This window comes from Manacus vitellinus, unplaced genomic scaffold, assembly GCF_001715985.3.
Source record: "Manacus vitellinus isolate BGI_N305 unplaced genomic scaffold, ASM171598v3 scaffold_9_pilon, whole genome shotgun sequence".
In the NCBI taxonomy this organism is placed as follows: domain Eukaryota; kingdom Metazoa; phylum Chordata; class Aves; order Passeriformes; family Pipridae; genus Manacus; species Manacus vitellinus.
The window spans coordinates 20,584,129-20,603,126 of NW_021940917.1; the positions used below are offsets into that span (position 1 = coordinate 20,584,129).

Consider the following 18,998-nt stretch of genomic DNA (forward strand, 5'->3'; position numbering starts at 1 on the left):
TGTTCATCACCTGGACTTTGCCTCATCATTTGTCTGCTTAACCCACCCATCTACCATGAATCTGGAGATAGGGACACTATACAAAACTGTTAGAGTCTTTGCTAAAGTCAAGATATGCAATGCTCACTGCTCTCTCTTTGTCTGCAGTGCTTGTCACTTCGGCAAAGAAAACAAATACCTTGGTCAGGCATAATTTAGGTTTGAAGTTAAAGTTAACCAGTTTAACTTCTCGTCCTTTACGTGTTCAGAAATGGCTTCTAAGAGGCTTTGTGAATTTGTAGGGCCTGCAATGAGTCTAACTGCCCTCTAGTCTCTTGTAGACGGGTGTAACTTCTACCTTTTCCAGTCACCAGGACATTCAGCAAATTGCCAGGACCCTTTGAAGGTTAAAATGTTAACAAATTCACAACGACAATGGCAATTGTTGAAATGGCATCGACCAGCTCCTGCAGTATCCTCAGAAGCACCCTGGACTCATTCTTCCTTTATTGTGGGCACTGCATTCCTTTTTCATACTGTTCTAGGACATGGGAAGCCTAAGGATTAATTTCATCAGTGAAGAAAAAAACCTTGGAGGAAACAGTTCTTCGCAAGACTTGTCACTAGGTCTCCTGCCCCATGGATTAGTGCATCCAGGATCTCTTTAACCTTCCTTTTGCTACTGTTGCACCTACAGAAACCTTTTTGTTGCACTTCGACTTCTTTGATAAGTCTTAACTCCACCTGGTTTCCTAACTACACTCCCAGATATGCAGAGAATGTCTTTGTATTCCCCTCCACGTTGCTCGTCCCTGCTACCACATTTTGTGTACTTTCTTCTCATGTTTGCACTCACTCAGGAGCTCCATGATTACATTTGCAGGCCTTATGCCACACTTACTAAACAATTTTCATATCACTATGGACTTTCCTTATGCTCTAAAGGGCTTTCTGTTAAAAACTATTCAACCCCCTTGCTCTCCAAGGGAATTTCTGATGGTATCCTTCTGAACAAGGTCCTGGACAGAACAACTTTGGCTCTTCTGAAATTCAGGGTTGTAATTCTGGTTTTTTGGTTGGTTTTTTTTTTTTTTCTTGCTCACCTCTTTGTGGTTCATAAACTCCAAAACCTCATGTTTGCTGTAACCAAGACTGCCCTTGACCTTCACATTTTCAGCCATTTTTAACTGGTTCATGAGTAGCAAAGTCCAGTGGAGCATCTCTCCTGGTTGAGTCATTGATGATCTGCACTGAGAAATTCTCTTCAGTACTTTACAAAATCTTCTTGACAGTTGATAAAATAAAATGGCTGTACTTAGTAAATAATTTTTGTCTTGATTTCAATTGTGACTTAAAACTTGGTCAAGCCATGTGACCTTGTAATCTAATCTAATTTTGTGACTAAGATCTCCCAATCAATCTGTTCATACCTGATTCCATTCATTGCCTTGAAACTGTTGCTTAGGTTATCCTTTACCAAAAATTTTAGTGATGTTTTTGCATATGCTTTAAAACCAGTGAGACTGCTGAGAAGTATTTCATTATAGTCACACAATCATGCATAATCAGAAGGCAAAAGTCTTCTACCCATGAAGTTTAAAACATATGGAGATTATGAAACTTCAGACTACTTTTGGAATATGTAATTTTTTCAACAAAGTATTTCTTTTCAGCTCCAGTTTCTATTCCTCTTTCAGGCTGTCCTAGAAGTGGAAATGTTTCTGAATGTAATACCTCACTTGGTGGTTTTCAAGGATGCATGAGGCTCATTTCCATTGGTAACAAAGCAGTGGATATGATCTCAGTCCAGCAGAATGATTTTGGCAATTTCAGTGATCTTCAGATAGATTTGTGTGGCATTACGGACAGGTAAGAACACAATGTTTACTCATTTATTTATTTATTTCAATGTTCTCTTTGTTATAGTGGTTTGATGACAAAGAACAGTACAGTTACAAAATAGCATGGTGCTTCTTTTGTAAGAATAAATGCAGAATACATAGCACAGCAAATAGACTTCTGTGTGCCGCAAATAAAATTAAACAAACTTTGTTTAAAATTATTTTTTTTTTCTGACAAATTTTAAATATCTTTCTTTTCAAGTAAAGCTGCAGACATGAATCCTCTCCTGTGACATGAGTCCCACTCACCCTTTTAAATGCTATGTTTTTACAAGTTATTGCTGTTTCCTATATTCTGTCCATCAGGAACTCAATAGACAGTATCCATCACAGTGAGTGAGCAATTGCCTTTTAGACTATGGTCAGAACTAATCTCATAAATTGCAATTGAATCCACCCAAAAGACTGCTCAGAGACATTTTTTTATCTTTAAGCAGCAAGGTATTTGTTTATTCAACACCGGGAGCAAGCCAGCTCATGCTGGACAAACTTGCTCAACTTGAAAGTGCAAAACTAAGCCATTTTATACACTTTAGATCCATGGTTACATCATTTATTATACATATTAATAAGCAGGCTGGTCTCTGGGCAGAGTCTTTCCAGACATGTCCAGTCTTCTACTGTGGGGTCTTCTCCTCAAGCCTTCATCCCTCTGGTGGTCACCATGGATGTCTTCCTCAATTTGACCTCTTCAATGAGGTGACCTGAATTCTTCAAGCTTGTAAAATCCTGGCTCTGGGCCTTCTAGATCTTATTCAAAGGTCTAGTTTACCTAATTTATTACTGTGTGTGTACTACTCCTATTCTTTCTATAATAAGGCCTTTGGTCCAGTGATCAGAACAGAACATGAGATTAACCAGTGCTCCTAAAATGTTCTTCCAGCAACACAGGTATTGGGTTTGTTAGCAGGCCAAGATATCTCAGTTAACTCTTTTAGGCCTGGCTCCTGTTTCAAAATTAGCATCTGACAGAGTAACTAGTTGAAGTGTCTCCCTCCACAGGGAGGAAAGACTTATATACCTTCCTGGAAGTGGAAATGTTTGATAGAAAGACATTGCTGGAGCTCAGTGTAGAGAAAGCAGAGGGGGTGTTGCAGAACAACAGAGGCTGCTGAGAAGATAAGGAGCAGCCACATGAACAGGTAGCAGCTGAACTTTTCTTCTATAGACTCTGGAGATTGCAGTCACAGGCATCTCTGCAAAGTCTGCTTTAACCCAAACGTGGTTTTCTGAAACGACACAACAGGCAGGGGAATGATGTGCTTGTAAACACTTCTCCCTCACTTTCTGTATTTCTAGTCCTCATAAAGTGCCTTTTGATCTAGCAAAGTATGGCCTTTGAATTATAAGACTTTCAAAAATTACTTTCTTTGGGAAAAGCACGATAGGCAGATATCTTCTTCAAAACCATAGCCAACCTATGGCTACACAGACCTGTTTCTGTGACCTGCTTTCAATTCATAGAGATAACACAGGGTACATCTATCATGATTGCTATTTTGGAGGCAGTCACAGCTCCTTGTAGATCAAAGACAAAAATGAAAACCAACTAGTTCTTTACCTAATTGTTCATAAAAGTTTAAGGAGAGAAACCACCAAAAAAGAGAATAAAAGTTTTGCCTACAACGTGATCCTTTTGATTGTGTTGTAATGTGCATTCTCATTAATATTTCAACAGCTTTCACATATTAAAAACATACACAGTTTTCATATATATAGATATATATATTTATAATATCTATATATATCTATATATAGATATAGATATGATTCTTGTGCTAATTGTATCCCTTACTGAACTAATTCTGATTCTGACTTTGCAGAAGGCACTAAGTGTGATAGACATATGCCAAAACAGAGTTTGCCTTCAGTCAAAACTTACTCTATGACTTGCTAGGGACTTGTATTTGGAATGCAGCATACATTCACGGTTTTTTTTAGCTTTCTTGCAAACTACTCCTTTAGGCTCAACCCATTTTTATATGTAGTTATTGCAGTTTTCAGCTATGAGTGACCATAGCATGTAATTTTGTACATATGGTTTTTTGTGTGTATAAATATGTATAAAGCCACTCTTTGAATCTCAATATATAGAAAAAATCCAGCATTACTTCCAGTATCTCAAGTGTCATAATACTTCTCTTTAATTCAATGCAAATTCAATTTATTTGAAACTGCACCCTTCCCTTTTAATTACTGTTTTTATTGTTTTTAAGCACTGAATCAAAGAGCTTAGTTTTTTTATATAGTCCCTCCTCATGTTTTTATTTTGCTGAACTTTTATAGCACATAAAGGTAGTTACCATGTTCATTTATGTCAATACCACTGCCATCTGTTTTGTTGCTGGGTTTTTTTCTTTCAATGAGGACTCCCAGCCACAACCTTTTCAAAGTGTTTTTATTATTTTCTGACACTGTGTTGACCCTTTTTTTTTTCTTTTATGTTATTTTCAAATTTCATCAAAATTATATGTTTTCTCAAGATCAGTGATACCAAAGGGAAAAAAAAAAACTTCTATGGAAAGTTTTTTTTATTGGTCTTGTTTTCTCTAAATATACTAATGTTAATTTATGTCTCTTCTTATATCTTGACTGTTGCACGTTTTTGCACTGGCTCTGCTAGATTTAGTTTTCATCTCTCAGCATGCTTAGCATATGTCTTCCTAATTTATCAAAATACAATTTTAAGCCACACATTTTTATCAATTTTGTTATCCTCATTATATTTTATTTCAAAATAGAGTGCTTTTAAAAAGCCTTCCTGGTCCTGTTCTATCTTGGTCCTGGGACCAAGTTTCCTCACACAATCATTTCATCATTCCTTTAATTTCTTTTGATATCTGCAGCTCATCATCTGGAACAAAGTTTATGTATCTCTCTATCAAACTAGTTCTACGTCCCAACCTTAAATCCCAGCTGAAGTGACACATTCTTCTTTGGCAACATTAAAACTGCCTGCATGTATTAAACAATTTTTATCAGGTGTGATCCTGTGCACATATCATTGGAGAGAAAATATTTTCTTCCTACAATGATTTATACATTGTTTGGTTGCCTTAAGCTAATCAACACTTTTGCCACTGTGCTCCTGAGGGTAAATATCTCCCCTACAGCTGAGCACAAGCAATCCCCTTCTTTGTCTTGGAGTCTTTATGGGAGTCTTTGCATCTCTAATTCTGAATAGTGAAGCATGACCCAAATTCTGGCGTTATTGATGGCTTTTGTAGTAGAAATGATGGACCACTAAATGTAGTAGTTTTACCCATTTAAAGGGCAGGAAGGCAAATAAAATTTACTTTTTGCATAGTGACCTGTCTTTATATGCAGCAGTAAATAAATTGAAAATAACTCTACTGAATCCATGCTTTATCACATATATACACATTTAACATATGATAAGTATTCTTTATCAGATTTACAGTCCTCACGGACATATGTTAGCTAACCATTCATTTATTTGTTGAGATATTAATTTTTCTTCTTTTTATATACTGTTTTCTTATTTTCAGTTTTCTCAATTCCATAAACTTTCCAATTCTTCGTCCTGTTCTTAAATTATTTTGACTTTTTGACTTCTTCCCATGCCCCTTCATTTAGCCATTTCGTTGCAAAATATCTTTCTATATTGTTCTAATGCTCATAGACCTCCTGGACATTCAAGCAATTATTTTCATATATTTCTCCTTAACATATTTTCTCTCATCTCCTTTATCAATATATATTGGTTTAATAACTGCTAATTATACACAAACCATTGACAACATAACTTTAAAGGACACAGTGTCATTTAAATGCCTTACAAAGTTAGCACATTTAGCCTCTGAAGGGAGAGTACTAGATGAACCTGTCATAATTACATCAAGCCCTACACAGGAACATACAATTGTACAAAAACCAGAATAAATGGCTTTATATGTTTAAAAAAAAAAAAAAAAGCCAAAAACTGAAATGATGGTTACTGGACAGTTCTCCAATACTTTTTTCTCTCTCTCTCTCTTTTTTTTTTTTAAACTGAAGAATAAAGCAATAATAGAAATTAAAATTGCAGCAATTACTCGCTCCTTTTAAAGTATCTTTTAGCCATTGTTTGGAACAATGATAAAGAAATAGTGCGCAAAAAATGTGGCTAGCTGGTAATTGGCAGACAAAGTTCCTATTTTTTTCCCTTCTTTATCAAAAGTGTATTCATATTCTGGATCAGTATCCTCCTCTGTACATTAGTTTATGATTATTAACATCCTGTTGCCTTGGTTTAAAATAGTATCATTTTCAAATGGCTTACACTTAAAAGCATATTATCAAGAAATATGTGACAAATGTTTAATCACCTGTCGCTTTTCTGCTTTTAGCAACCATGATGATGAATCCAAAAATTACCTCTTACAGATGAAGAATTAGAAATTCTGTTTCAAACATAAGAAATATTTTTGTTATAAGATTGGTTTCCTCAGAGAAAGCTCTGTTACAAATCCTGTTTTGGGTAGGGCCACAGCATAAAATGTAATTACACGTTAACTTTGATGCAGCTCATGGCTACTTTCTATTAGACATTCTGAGGAAGAGGGAAGATGTGAAATTTAATGTTAAAACATTTAAATTGCACTCTTGCCTTGTTTTCACTTTCATTAAAGTTGGTTCAAGCGTCACCAATTTCATCTAAGCTTTTCATCTTGTGAACACTCTTAAGAAAATTAATTAACAGGGACAGGGAGTCAATAGAAGGAAAGGCCATGTAAATCACTTACAATTTTTGGATAATGATGTCTTTATCGAAAAGGAATAAGACAAGAAATTCTATGACTGAAATGCACACAAGCAGAGCAGCTGTCAGTGGATGCCCTGAAAATCTTGAGTGGCAGTTGTGCTACAAATGTGTATTTTTAATAACTGATGGTTAGTTATACCCACAGAAAGCTAAATTAAGAAACACTACTATGCATATTTAGGTAATTCCATCGAACAACATATTTAAAATCCAAATTATTGTAAGCCCGGTGCCTAAAGCTTATTTTCAGGTTCCAAAACAGAGCTCATTGAGACATATATCATCCCTTGACTTGTCTTAGGAATACACTCTGTGAGAGAACAGATAAAAGATCAGCTCTTTCACTGGCAAAAAAATGTCATAGACTTCCTTGAAAATAGGTGACCTATATCACTTTATTACTTTACTTGTTTTTCGCCTGCTACTTCTTTTTTTTTCTTCCCTCCTGTGAAAAAATCTCTCTTTGTCCTTGTTTATAAACATGAAAGGAAGATAAAATGAGTGACATGAGGAGTGAACGTACGCAGGCTCTGAATTATTCATAGGGCAGATATGTTAGATGCTGGACTTTCTGCTGTTCTAATTTCATATCCTCCTAAGATTTCTTGCATTAATAAAAAGGTATTTTTAGATCCCATGAATATTAGTGGGCCTATTTATTTTTTAAATTTTTTTTTTTGTGGCTAATGTCAACAGTAAAGCCATTTTATACTTTCTCAGCTATATAATGTATACATATACGTATACATATGCATATACATATAGATATAGATATACATATATATATACATATACATACATATACCCTTGGTGCAGTTAGAATGTTAACTAATTTCTAAAGTGTTAATATCTAAACTAGTTAATATTTAGTTAAAGTGTGTCAATCTGTTTCAATACATTTTCTGTTGTATATATAAAAAAAAGAGTAATTTTTCTATTTATACCTCATGACTATGTTATAATTTAGTACAACGCTGTAAAATATTAAGCAGTGATTATTAAAATTATTTTTTCAGTCAACCACTACAAACCTAAGAGCAAGTTACCAGAATTCTTCATGTTTCTTATCATATCACCAGAATGGCTTTACTGGTAGTTTACTTGTTGTGTTGGAATCAACAAACTGAACTCTTTCTAGAAGTGGTCAGGTTTATTTTTCAGGTGATTTTTCTTTTTTTATTCTTAATTTTCTATTATTTTTACAAGAGCAGAAAGAAATCTAGCGTGATGCTTCTTTGTTGTGACACACCTTGTGAAGAAATCATTTCCGTAGCAAAACTTGCCAATGAATTATCAACTGGCATAAACCTTTCATTAGTTTATCAGCCTCTATTGAATTGCAGACAGCTGAATGGGCAATAAGTAACAAATCTGCAGCTTACACTTTATTTCTGTTCCATTTCACAGCTTTTTTTTGCGTAATTAGGATATTCATTATAAGCAATAGGAATCATGGCCAGGCTTTGCGATTGAAGATTTTTTTTTTCTGTAGATTTATTTACTTTTGCAACTCTGATGGGTTGATCATAACCCACTCAACCAAAAAACAGTGTGACAGATATGAACAATAGCACACGGAATAAACTTTCAGAAGCATTTGATTTCCCTTGGAACAAATGGGGGAGATAGTTCTTGCTTCTAATGCTCAGCTGATGCACTTTGCTATTGCCACATTATGTTGATGGTTACAGTAGCCTGAGGAAATGCTTAGGTTAGTCATGCAGTGCCCAGGGAGAGAGACGAGCTTTCATCATCCCGACCAGGCTCTGGTAACGAAGATTTGGGAAGGGCTCTGCCCACGTTTGTTACAAACACTCTGGTGGCTGAAAAGGCCAATACGAGACAGACACGTCCGGTTGCAAAAGGCACAGCAGAAAGACTCCTTAGGTGGGAAATTCTGCAAGACACGATTCTTTCTGCGTTGTCTTTTCTCCTCCAGGGTGATCCTGCTGCGTTCTCAAAGGCATCAGCAGCGTTAGAGATGGGGTGTCTCCAGACCTCCTGATTGGAGGCCAGAGCAGACCAGTTCTGGTGATCAATATGGCCAAGGCTGAGATGTTGTTTCAGGCAGTCCTTGTATCTCCTCTTTGGGGCTCCTCTCTTGCAGCAGCCGGTGGCAAGTTCACCATAAAGCAGGATCTTAGGGAGGGGGTGGTTGGTCCTTCATCCTGGAGACGTGCCCTGCCCAGCACAGCTGTGTTCTCAGCAACATGGCCTCAATGCTTGTGACTGCTGCCTGTTCTAGAACAGATGGATTGGTCACATCATCTGACCAGTGGATGTTTAGGATTGTTCGGAGGCAGCGTTGATGGAAGCGTTCCAGGAGTCGCAGGTGGTGGCTGTAGATGACCCAGGATTCAGATCCATATGAGAGAGTAGACAGCACTATGGCTCTGTAAACACTGACCTTGGTACTTTTCTTCAGGTGTTTATTTCACCAAACTCTTTTATGAAGCTTTCTGAAGGCACTGTATGCCTTTGCTAACCTGTTGTCTGTCTCTCCGTCAATCTCACCATCCGAGGAGATGAGGCTGCCTAGGGAATTAAACTGCTGGACTGATTTGAGCTCTGATTGCCAATGGTGATGTGGGGATGATGGGGGACTTCCTGAGGTGCAGGTTGATGGAGAACTTCTGTCTTCTTTAAGCTGACTTCCAGCCCAAAGAGCTCAGCAGCGTCTGCAAAGCAGGATGTTAAACGCTGCAGAGCTGCTTCTGTGTGGGCAACAAGGGCGGCAATAAGTAGGAATACCAGGGAAGAAATCCTCGTAATTTTCTTGTGCTTGTGTTGACGTGTTCCTTGGTGAGCTTGAAGGCTTCCTTCATGCTATTGCACTTCTTTTCCAGGATTTTGCATTTCTTGATAAGTACAAGTGACGTGTAAATGAGCGGAAAATTAAAGAGTGGAAATGCTCTTTGTTTTTCACTTAAGGTGTTTGCCTAATTACTGTGAACATGGTGGGAAGTGCTCACAGTCCTGGAACAGCTTCCACTGCAACTGTGCCAACACTGGTTACGAGGGAGCTACTTGTCACTATCGTGAGTCTAAGATGTTTTCTGTTTTCTATGCTTTTATTTTTGATTGAATTTCTTCACCACAAAACAAACAAACAAACAAACAAACAAACAAACAACAAAAAAACCCACAAAAACCCCCCAAAAAAACCTAAAACCAAACAAAAACCACAAAACAAAACAAAAAAAACCCACAAAACAAAACAAAACAACAAAAAACAAACAAAAAACCCCAAACAAAAAAAAAAAACAACAAAAACTAAACAGAAAACAAACAAAAAAAACAACCAAAGGAAAACAAACAAAAAAAAAAACAAAAAACACAAAACAAAACAAAACAAACACATCAAAACCCATTTGTATTGATCATTCATAAAGTATTTTTGGTCCTGGAAAAAACTCACAATCTGGTTCAAGGAAATGTCTTGAGAATTTATGTAGCAACAAAAATTCACTGAAAGTTTAACTCTTTGTTTTTCTTTCACATTTTTCGTATTTTACATGAGGTGGTCAGTAGTATCCTCTCCCATCCATGTTCTGAATCACCAAATAATTTAGAAATGTGTGTAAAAATAAGTTTTATTCATCACAACAATTAATATTCATTTTTTTTTCGGGAACAGTGGGACTACATGTTTATGTAGTTTGCTAAATCAGGAAGTAGATCAGGAGAAAACAAAATAAATAATTAAAAAACTAATTGAAAGTAACATCTATTTTCACGTTTCTACTGCTTTCAGCATGTTCTGGGAAAACAATAAAATAAGTACTTTTGTGTACTTCTAATAATTAGAAAATCCTATGAAAGTTTACTGGTAATTTTAAAAAAAATTCAAAGACTGTCTTAATGATCAGATAAATAATTCTCTCCTTATAAGTGGTCCATATAAAACCTTTACAGTCCTTTGTGGCAACATTTACAAAAATGACGTGTGTCTACACACACAGGATTTTTTGAGAAATCACTGCTTTCAGAAGAAGTTGTGAAGAACACAGTGGCATAAATAATAGCATTAAGAAAAACTGTGTAACTTAGGGTGCCAATAGTACACCTGCTTTTGAACACCCACAGTGTATAACATTAAACATTTAAGTCCAAGGTAAAGATGAAGGTGATTTGATAGATTACTATTTGAAAAGTCATAAATTGAATCAACTGATGATGCCTATGAGGACAGATGGAGGCTGTGGTTTCCTGATGGTTAGTACTTAGTGAGAAATCAAATGATCTGATGAGTTATCTAACTCTTTTTAATTGTCAAAAGTAAATTAATGAACATTTGAACTTCCTTTGTCGTGTCTAAATTTAACTGAGACTATTTACTGTGAGGAACCACAAAATTCCATTTGAAAATTACATAAATTGTGCACTCTGAATATTTCAGAGTCAGCAATCTGAGTGAATTGTCTTTTTCATTGGTGTTGCCATATAATGTCTGTAACCAACAGGCAAAAAAAAAGAATAGAGAGATCACACTCTTCAAAATCTAGAGTTTTTTTAAAAAAATACTAGCACACCTTTTGGATTACTACACTAATACTTTATATCTTATTTAAAAAATTATTGAAAAAAGCTGAATTTATATAAATCAGAATCTTATGGACTTAATAATCACCCTCAGCTTGGTTTTATTTGTACAGAGCTCATAACTACTTTTTGTTATTAACCTAATGGCTCATTGTTTTTGGTAGAATTTTTTCAAGTCTCGATAATAACTAGCAGACCACACAGTTTAATTTTGGAAAGAAAGTCCAGAACATTATGACTGTTCAATAGAAATATAGTGGCTAAGGGAGAATTTAAGCTAATGTGGTCTAGCTGTGGGGTTATGACCAGTTGTGCCCGAGATACAGTTACAGAGGTGGACTCGTGTGTCTTTTTTTTCCTCAGATATTTGATCATGAAGAAGTCACCACAGACTTTTCTTTTAGGCTTTGAGTGATATAAAGTATACATGACAAGGGACCAAGGAGCTGTCATTTTGTTGTTGCTTATTTTTTTCTTTTACTGAAGTCTCTGACAAGTTACTTGCCTTTCCTTTTAGAAAAGGAAGAAAATAAGATGTGTGAAAGCCAAAAAAATACTTACCTTCTGCTGTATGCAACAACAACAGCAACAAAAATCTGATTTGGTGGAGGTAGTTAATGATTGTTTCCTCAAAATCTTATTACCAGGGTCTAGTAATACCACTGGCATTCTACCATTATTCAGCATTTTTCCAGTGATTTACTCACCCACATTTCGTGTTTTCCTCCCTGAAGTTTTTAGCTTGAAATAGCGAAGAAAATGCTTAAAAATGACTCTCGTGATCTCCAGGATAAAACCAAATGTGCTTAAAAATTTGTAATGAAATCACAGTTTTGGTGGCGCGATTTCTTCTTCATTCTTTAGCGGTGAACACGCAAACCCAAATTCTTTTCCCAACTTCAGTTGGGGGGGGGTTTTTTGTTTTTGTTTTTGTTTTTTTAAATTCCCTGAATAAAAGGCCAAATTATGCCCTAACATTTGTGATGGAATGTGCTCTCTTTTCCAGCCATCTATGAGCAATCGTGTGAAGCCTATAAGCACAGAGGGAACACTTCAGGCTTTTACAGTATCGATTCAGATGGAAGTGGCCCCTTGGGACCGTTTCTCGTCTACTGTAATATGACAGGTGAGGTGATAAACTTCCTTAACTTGCAGCTCATTAGACTGAAACATGAGTTGTCCAGTGAGGAACCTCTGCAGCTCCCGTAATGCAAACACGCACAACAAAACAAAGGTGACTCCTCAGCTCAGGATATCGGACAAAGAACTAGGCAGAGAAATTAGAATAATAACAGGATTCAGGCTGTGAAGCTAACACAGCATTGCTATTGTGCTTTCCATAAATGGGACGTGTTCCATATGAATACAGTGTCATACTAGTTCATTTCTGAGGATCAGCTTTGTTGAAGCCTCTTGAGGACACTTAAGGAAATGGGAAATAAGTTGTGTTTTATGAGAAATTTGCTGATTTTTTTCACCTCTGGTAGCCTTCTGAAAAATTGTAATTCAGACCTACCCTTTATTGTGAGTGATATAGGTGTTAAATTTCATATTTCAAACTGCAAGGAGAGCTTTTGGAGAATACAAATGCAACCAGTGGGACTTTTGCAGCCTCACTTTCAGGCACCCTGTTTCTTCCACTGCCACCAGTTCTTTGAATCTGATCACTTAGATAATTAGAAGTTCCAGGTAACAGAGCTGGTTGTCAGTCTGCTGTTTAACAAATGACTTGATCTCTGTATGGTATATGGTGTATTGATATATGTCCTTTCAACAAATCTTACATTTACATGGCTTTTTGAAATTTATTATTGCATGATTTGTGTTGTTTCCTTTTCTTTTTACTTAGCCCCCTGTTTATTCAAATTGCTTTCCAGAAAAAGTGATGGAAACACTTCATGGTTTTGTGTGACAAAAATACATTTTTACACAGCTCTAGGTGTTTAAAAGACTACATGAATAGGTTAGGTTTGTATTGATTTAGGTATGCCCTAAGTGTTGAGAACTTGACTTACAAACCTTTCCACAAGCTTTTAATGTTGAAAAATTTATGGTCACATCTGTTTCATGAGAAGGTGTCTGATAGTGGCATTTGTTGATTTTCACTGTGATGTAAAGAATACATATTAGTTATGTTGAAATAATAAAATGCTTATAATTTCAGTCGGTCTGTGCAACTTAACTAGTCTGACTTGTAAAGTGAACTGTGCTAGCTTACAGTGAGCACACTTCAGATTGGCACAGGCTCTTAAAAAGAAATATCCTAGTGTCCTATGAGACTAAAAGAACCCAAAGAATCATGGCAGAAAAATGACAATTTTTTCAAGTGGGTATAACTCTCCAAGGTGCAGTGTAGTGTCTGATTTATCCTTGTGTGTCCGTGAACAGCTGTTGCTGTTCTCCTCAGTCACTCCTTATTCACCACATTAAGCAAACGTCATTGATCAGTTCTTCAGCTCAAGATGGATCCTGACAGGATGAATCTTCTGTATTTGTTTTGTTCCCAGTTTCCTCACGACTGGTATTCCCTCTTTCCCACCAGAGGCAGGGAAGGCAGATGCCCACATTTCGTCTTTGACATTCATGGGGCTCTATTTTCAGGCAGCTGTGAGGGAAGTGCCATTCCCTGGTTTTATTCTTGGGGATAGTTTTCAGAGTGAAAAGCCCACAGTCCACACTGTCAATTAAGATGACCAAACTTTGCAGTGCACTGTTTTTCCTTTTCCTTTGTATATTTGGGGGTGTGACAGCGAGTCTAACAACTGACCTGCTTGTCTTTATTTTTATGTTCAGTGTAATTTAGCATTTAGCTATATATTTATTGTCTGTGTGTATGTACGTGTACAAAAAACAAACAGAAAAAAACAAACAAACAAAAAAACCTGCATCCAAAAAAAACCAAAATCTAAATCTGCCAGATTTCTAGACATCTGTTTTTTGACACTATAATCATACCCTTAATCGAAACTTATAATTACATAAAAAGATATTTCATTTAGATTTCCTGATTGCTACTTGTCTTTAAATGACCCTCAGTTCTTTCCTCTCTATAAAAGTCTTATAATGTCTGCCACCTGTGGCCTGTAGGCAGCTGGTGAATTATAATACAATTCTGTTAAATTCTGTTAGAATTGAATTCTGTTGAACAGTTAGAAATACTACTATAAGAATGTCAAAACTATTACAATCAAATACTACAAATTAAAGAGATAACGTTTCCTCACACCTTTTCAAATTATGTTGGCCATTAAGATGCAAGAATTGGTAACCATGAATCTGACCTTGACTGCCCCAGACCAGGTTTAACTGGGAGCCTGCTCACTTCTGCCTCGAAAAGGGTTTTTTCATAAGGAGAGTGAGACTGTTCCAGGTTTTGAAAATAGGAGCTGAAATAAAATGAACTCAGCTCTTTCCTATGCACAGAAGAAGGGGCTTGGCAAAAGCACAAAACAGAAGAATGAATGAGCCTTCGTAATGACTACTGTTTAATTTTAGATTTTTTAATTTTAGAATAACTCAACTTCATATAATCCCCGTTTTATAGTAAATACAGTGTATGCAAGCTGCTTTTGTATAATAGAAAATGCTTCATACACAATACATTAATCCAAGTTACAAGGGTATATGAAATGTAGTTAGATTCTGGGATTGAATCTGGTGTTGTTTTATGCATTATTTAAGTGGGGAAAAGTAACAGTACCAAGTGTTATTTCTTTCTATTCTTTCACTGCAGTTTACTGAGTCAACAATGTTTTATTTCTGAGACAAATATTTGGTTGTCTTCACTTTCTCCTTCTTTATTTAATACTCATAACTAGTTGAATACCTGTTACAATCATGGTGCAATAATCTACCTGTAAATAGAAACCACGATTAATTGTTTTCATTTTTGCTTAGTGATTTAAGTCTCTGTTTCACGTGCCCCGAAGCACTTTTTGTGATCAAACAAGTCACCTTAAAGTTTTTTTTTTCTGATTTCATCACGCATTCTCTTCCCATTACCAACTTCTTCAACTGCTTCTCGTTCTTTATTACTCCTCACATGTGTTCTGAAAGATGCGACGTGGACAATTATACAGCACAACAGCACCAACCTAACCAGAGTCAGAAGTGCCAATCGAGAGAACCCACACACTGTGTTTTTCAAATACTCTGCCAGCCTAGGCCAGCTCCAGGCTACAATTAACCAAGCAGAGCACTGTGAACAGGAGCTTGCTTACTACTGCAAAAAGTCGAGGCTCTTAGATAAGCCAGGTAAGTAAAAGCACACAAATCTCTTTATGTTGCATAGTCCATTTTATTTTACCAGCTGCGAAGGATATTTATTTCTAAACAACACTCTGGCATTTTGCCACTACTTCTGAACTAATTCTGATATCTAGCACTCAGATTCCTATAAGTTGCCAAGAGATATTTGAACAAGAAAAAACACAAATGTGAATTTAGGATGATCTTCTTTCAGAGAATTAAGTTCTCAAAGTTAATTTCTGTAGTAAGGCTTTTAAATGAACATAGAATGTTATTAACAGACCTCCTCTTGTTCTGTTTTCCAGGGATTTTTTAATTTTAATGAAGGAATTACTGAGGAAATATCTTCTTAAAGGAACACAAATTAGTGCATAAATACCAGCAGAAGTTAATGTGCACAGTTAATGTGCATATTGTGAGTACTTGATAAAAAGCATCAATAACATTGAATTTCCACTGCCCAATATAAACATTCATAAAAAAACTCAATAATTAAAATGTGGGTTATTGACAAAATTATAACTATTCGAAGAAAAGAGATCCTCTGATCTACTTAAATAAAACTGAATTTATGTAGGCTACTTAAATCTTAACTCTCCCTGACAGAGCTGCTATTAAAAGACTATACTCGTAACATCCATTCTAAGTACTCCAAATAATGTGGAGGTAAAAACATCACTGTTTAATGTTTTTTGAAAAGTGAAAGATAAGTGAAATTGTTTGACTCATTCACCAGAAACTCTGAAACTGCTAAAATTGATTTCTTGGCATTCTTTCCTACTAAGTAGAAAGAAGGCTTCTGAATGAAGCACTCTCTGGTTCTGTCTCTAAACTCTTTTATTATGTATTCTTTCTCCCCAATTATACCAGGGATATCTCTGGACTTCTTAGGGTATTATTCGCTCTTGGCAGGTTATCTGTTTCAAAGCACCTCCACAGCAAAAAAATGAACCTACTGCTTAAGATGTCCCACTAAGCCTTCCTTTTACCTGTGGGCTCCAATTAAACCTATGTTCAAAAGCCTGGTTTACTTCAAGCAGAGAGTTTCAAGATTTTTTTTTTTACTGTTTTTATTTTTTTAATGTAAAGAGATTGCTCATGAGTAAGGTAAAATAATACGCTATTTATATTGTTATGCCATTTATACTATATATAGGTGCATATTTATAATATACACATAAATAGGCTAAAATAAATGTATTGAAATAGTGCAAGCAGTCAATTGTGCTAAGTCATCTAAAATTTAGTTTTGAATGCTAGAAGTAAATAGACATAGGAAAGTTGTTTGAGAGTTCTATGGATTTTCTAAAATCATTCTTCATTTAAACACAGTTTAATCCCTCCAACTTCTGTTGTTCATAATTTCCACTAGGAAATTTTGTACCTGACAGGTACAAAAGTTGATGATGGTTGCATTAAATACTTTTTGGAATATACAGTCTACATAATAATTTTTAACTGGCTATATTTTAAGAATGCATTATAGTCAATCAGCCTGGAGAGCATTTGCAAATGATCTCATTAAAGAAGTCACTTGTTAATGCGTTTATGTGATCATTATGAAGAAATCTCTAACCATTTTAATTAATGGCTTACTTCTGTTTAGGCAGTACTTTCTGCCAAGGCAGGGAAAACAATCTGAGCTAATCAGTATGAACTCACAGCATTTCAGTAAATACTCTCTCCTCACCCTGCTGTATGATCAAATAACTGAGACCAGCTCTTAAACACACCCCAATGTCCCTAGTGCAAGACTGGGAATGCTAATTCATGACTACAATATAAGGCACGCTGTTGAAGCAGCAGAAACGTTCTTCTTTTTACAGCCTTAGTTGTTGGAACCTTTTTAAAGTGTTGTCTGATAAATTATTTATAAACTCTCTCTGGGTTTTCTTCCTCCTGTGGTGGTTTGCAAGCACAAACACTGATATTGGACATTGATGCCATTATGCGAGTTTTGACTTTTCCAAAAACTGCTCACAGTGTTTTTTGGCCTGCTGGGCCCACAGTTGTGTGGTAATGAATGCAGTCAATATGTTTACCATCTGAAAGATTGTCAGCCTAACAGAGGTCTTATCTAGCAGCCAGGTTTAATAAGCAGTGGCAGTTGGGAGTGAAGTTGAGACCAGAATAAATTCTGCCTTCTTCACGGCAGCCTGCTGCTGAAAACTTGGAGCTCTGACAAAATCAAGAAGAAGTGCCTCCATAAGAAATGCTGTAATTTGACAGTGCCTGATTTCTTCTCAGGCCTTGACTTTCATGCATCTATCACCCTTCTTCTGGCTCATTTGAGGTGGTTTATCTTTATGCTTCACATCTTTTAGCTATCTTCTGTTCTGTAGATATTTACTCTGTTGCTATGCTTGCTTGGCAGTATCTTTAGGTTTATTCTGCAGTACTGTGACATTAAGGAAACATCCAGTTTTATCACTTTACTGCAAACAGTGCTGACTGGATGCACCACAGAGAGAGGTAACAGTCCTGGGAAACCTCACTTCTGCTCACCACATATGTCACCTTGCTTATGGGAGCAGCTTTAACATTATTTCTGCTGTCTCTGAGTACATAAAGTCTGAATCTGCTGTTTATGACAACAGCTCTCTTTGGGTATTTCTAATTAACATCACTATTCAGCTGCTTAATGTTCATCACAGATGTGGGCAGTAGTACTCTGGAGTACTCTTGGTAGTGGGATGAGACCATTTTTGTGTGTCTCCACATTCTGTTGCTGGTACTTCCAAGATCTGAAATGGATCTTTACCTGGGAATATAAACTACCCTGATTTTTAGGATTATGGTATCTCCTCTTTCATGGACCGTTTTAAAATGAATTACATAAATGGACTGCCTAGATAAATTATTCTAATATTATGCCTGACTGAGCTAGGTGCTGTGAGTTCCCTTTTCACTAATGCAAGTAAAAACCTGTGACAACCATTTAATACGTGATAATGAAGAACTAAAGTTAATAATTACTTACCAAGTAAAGGTGGTAATTTTTTTTTTTATATTTCCACGGTCATTTAAAGGTTCTGGATTTGAGCAGGGATTTTTGTCTCCTTTAACCTTTGGGAAACGGTTAAAATGAGAGAAGTAGAAGACTGGACATTGATTTTCTCTAACGTGTTTTTTAGATGGGATGCCACTGAGCTGGTGGATTGGAAGAACCAATGAAACTCATACTTACTGGGGAGGTTCACTGCCTGCTGTCCAAAAGTGTGCTTGTGGATTAGAGGGAAGCTGCATCGATTCCCAGCATTCCTGCAACTGTGATGCTGACAGGGATGAATGGTAACTTTTTACTGTTGCTTATTTTCTTTGTGAAAAGTAAATAAAGAAAATACACAGGCCTTGGCAAATTTATAATCCAGAGGCAGTTGGAAATCTAAGTTGCTATAGTGTCACCTGTTTCTTTACTATACAACATAATTTTTCACAAAATTATTGCTGTGTACATTAGGTATTATTGCTGATTCTTTCACTCTGAATTCTGGGGAAAGTTTAATTTTGTACAGATACTTTCTAGTCTCTTAGTATATTACAGGTTGTATATTAAGACATTA

The 18,998-nt window shown here is 36.1% G+C and overlaps 1 protein-coding gene across 2 annotated transcripts in view; it reads left to right on the forward strand.

Annotated features, from left to right (window-relative positions):
• Window positions 1-18,998, forward strand: part of CNTNAP3C (contactin associated protein like 3C) — a 200,573-nt gene that overhangs the window by 147,504 nt on the left and 34,071 nt on the right. For both annotated transcript variants that reach the window (XM_029965411.1, XM_029965412.1), the window contains exons 10-14: window positions 1,677-1,848; window positions 9,577-9,683; window positions 12,194-12,313; window positions 15,244-15,441; window positions 18,570-18,726. In XM_029965411.1, coding sequence (XP_029821271.1) covers window positions 1,677-1,848; window positions 9,577-9,683; window positions 12,194-12,313; window positions 15,244-15,441; window positions 18,570-18,726 — 754 coding nt within the window. The remainder of the gene's footprint in view (window positions 1-1,676; window positions 1,849-9,576; window positions 9,684-12,193; window positions 12,314-15,243; window positions 15,442-18,569; window positions 18,727-18,998) is intronic.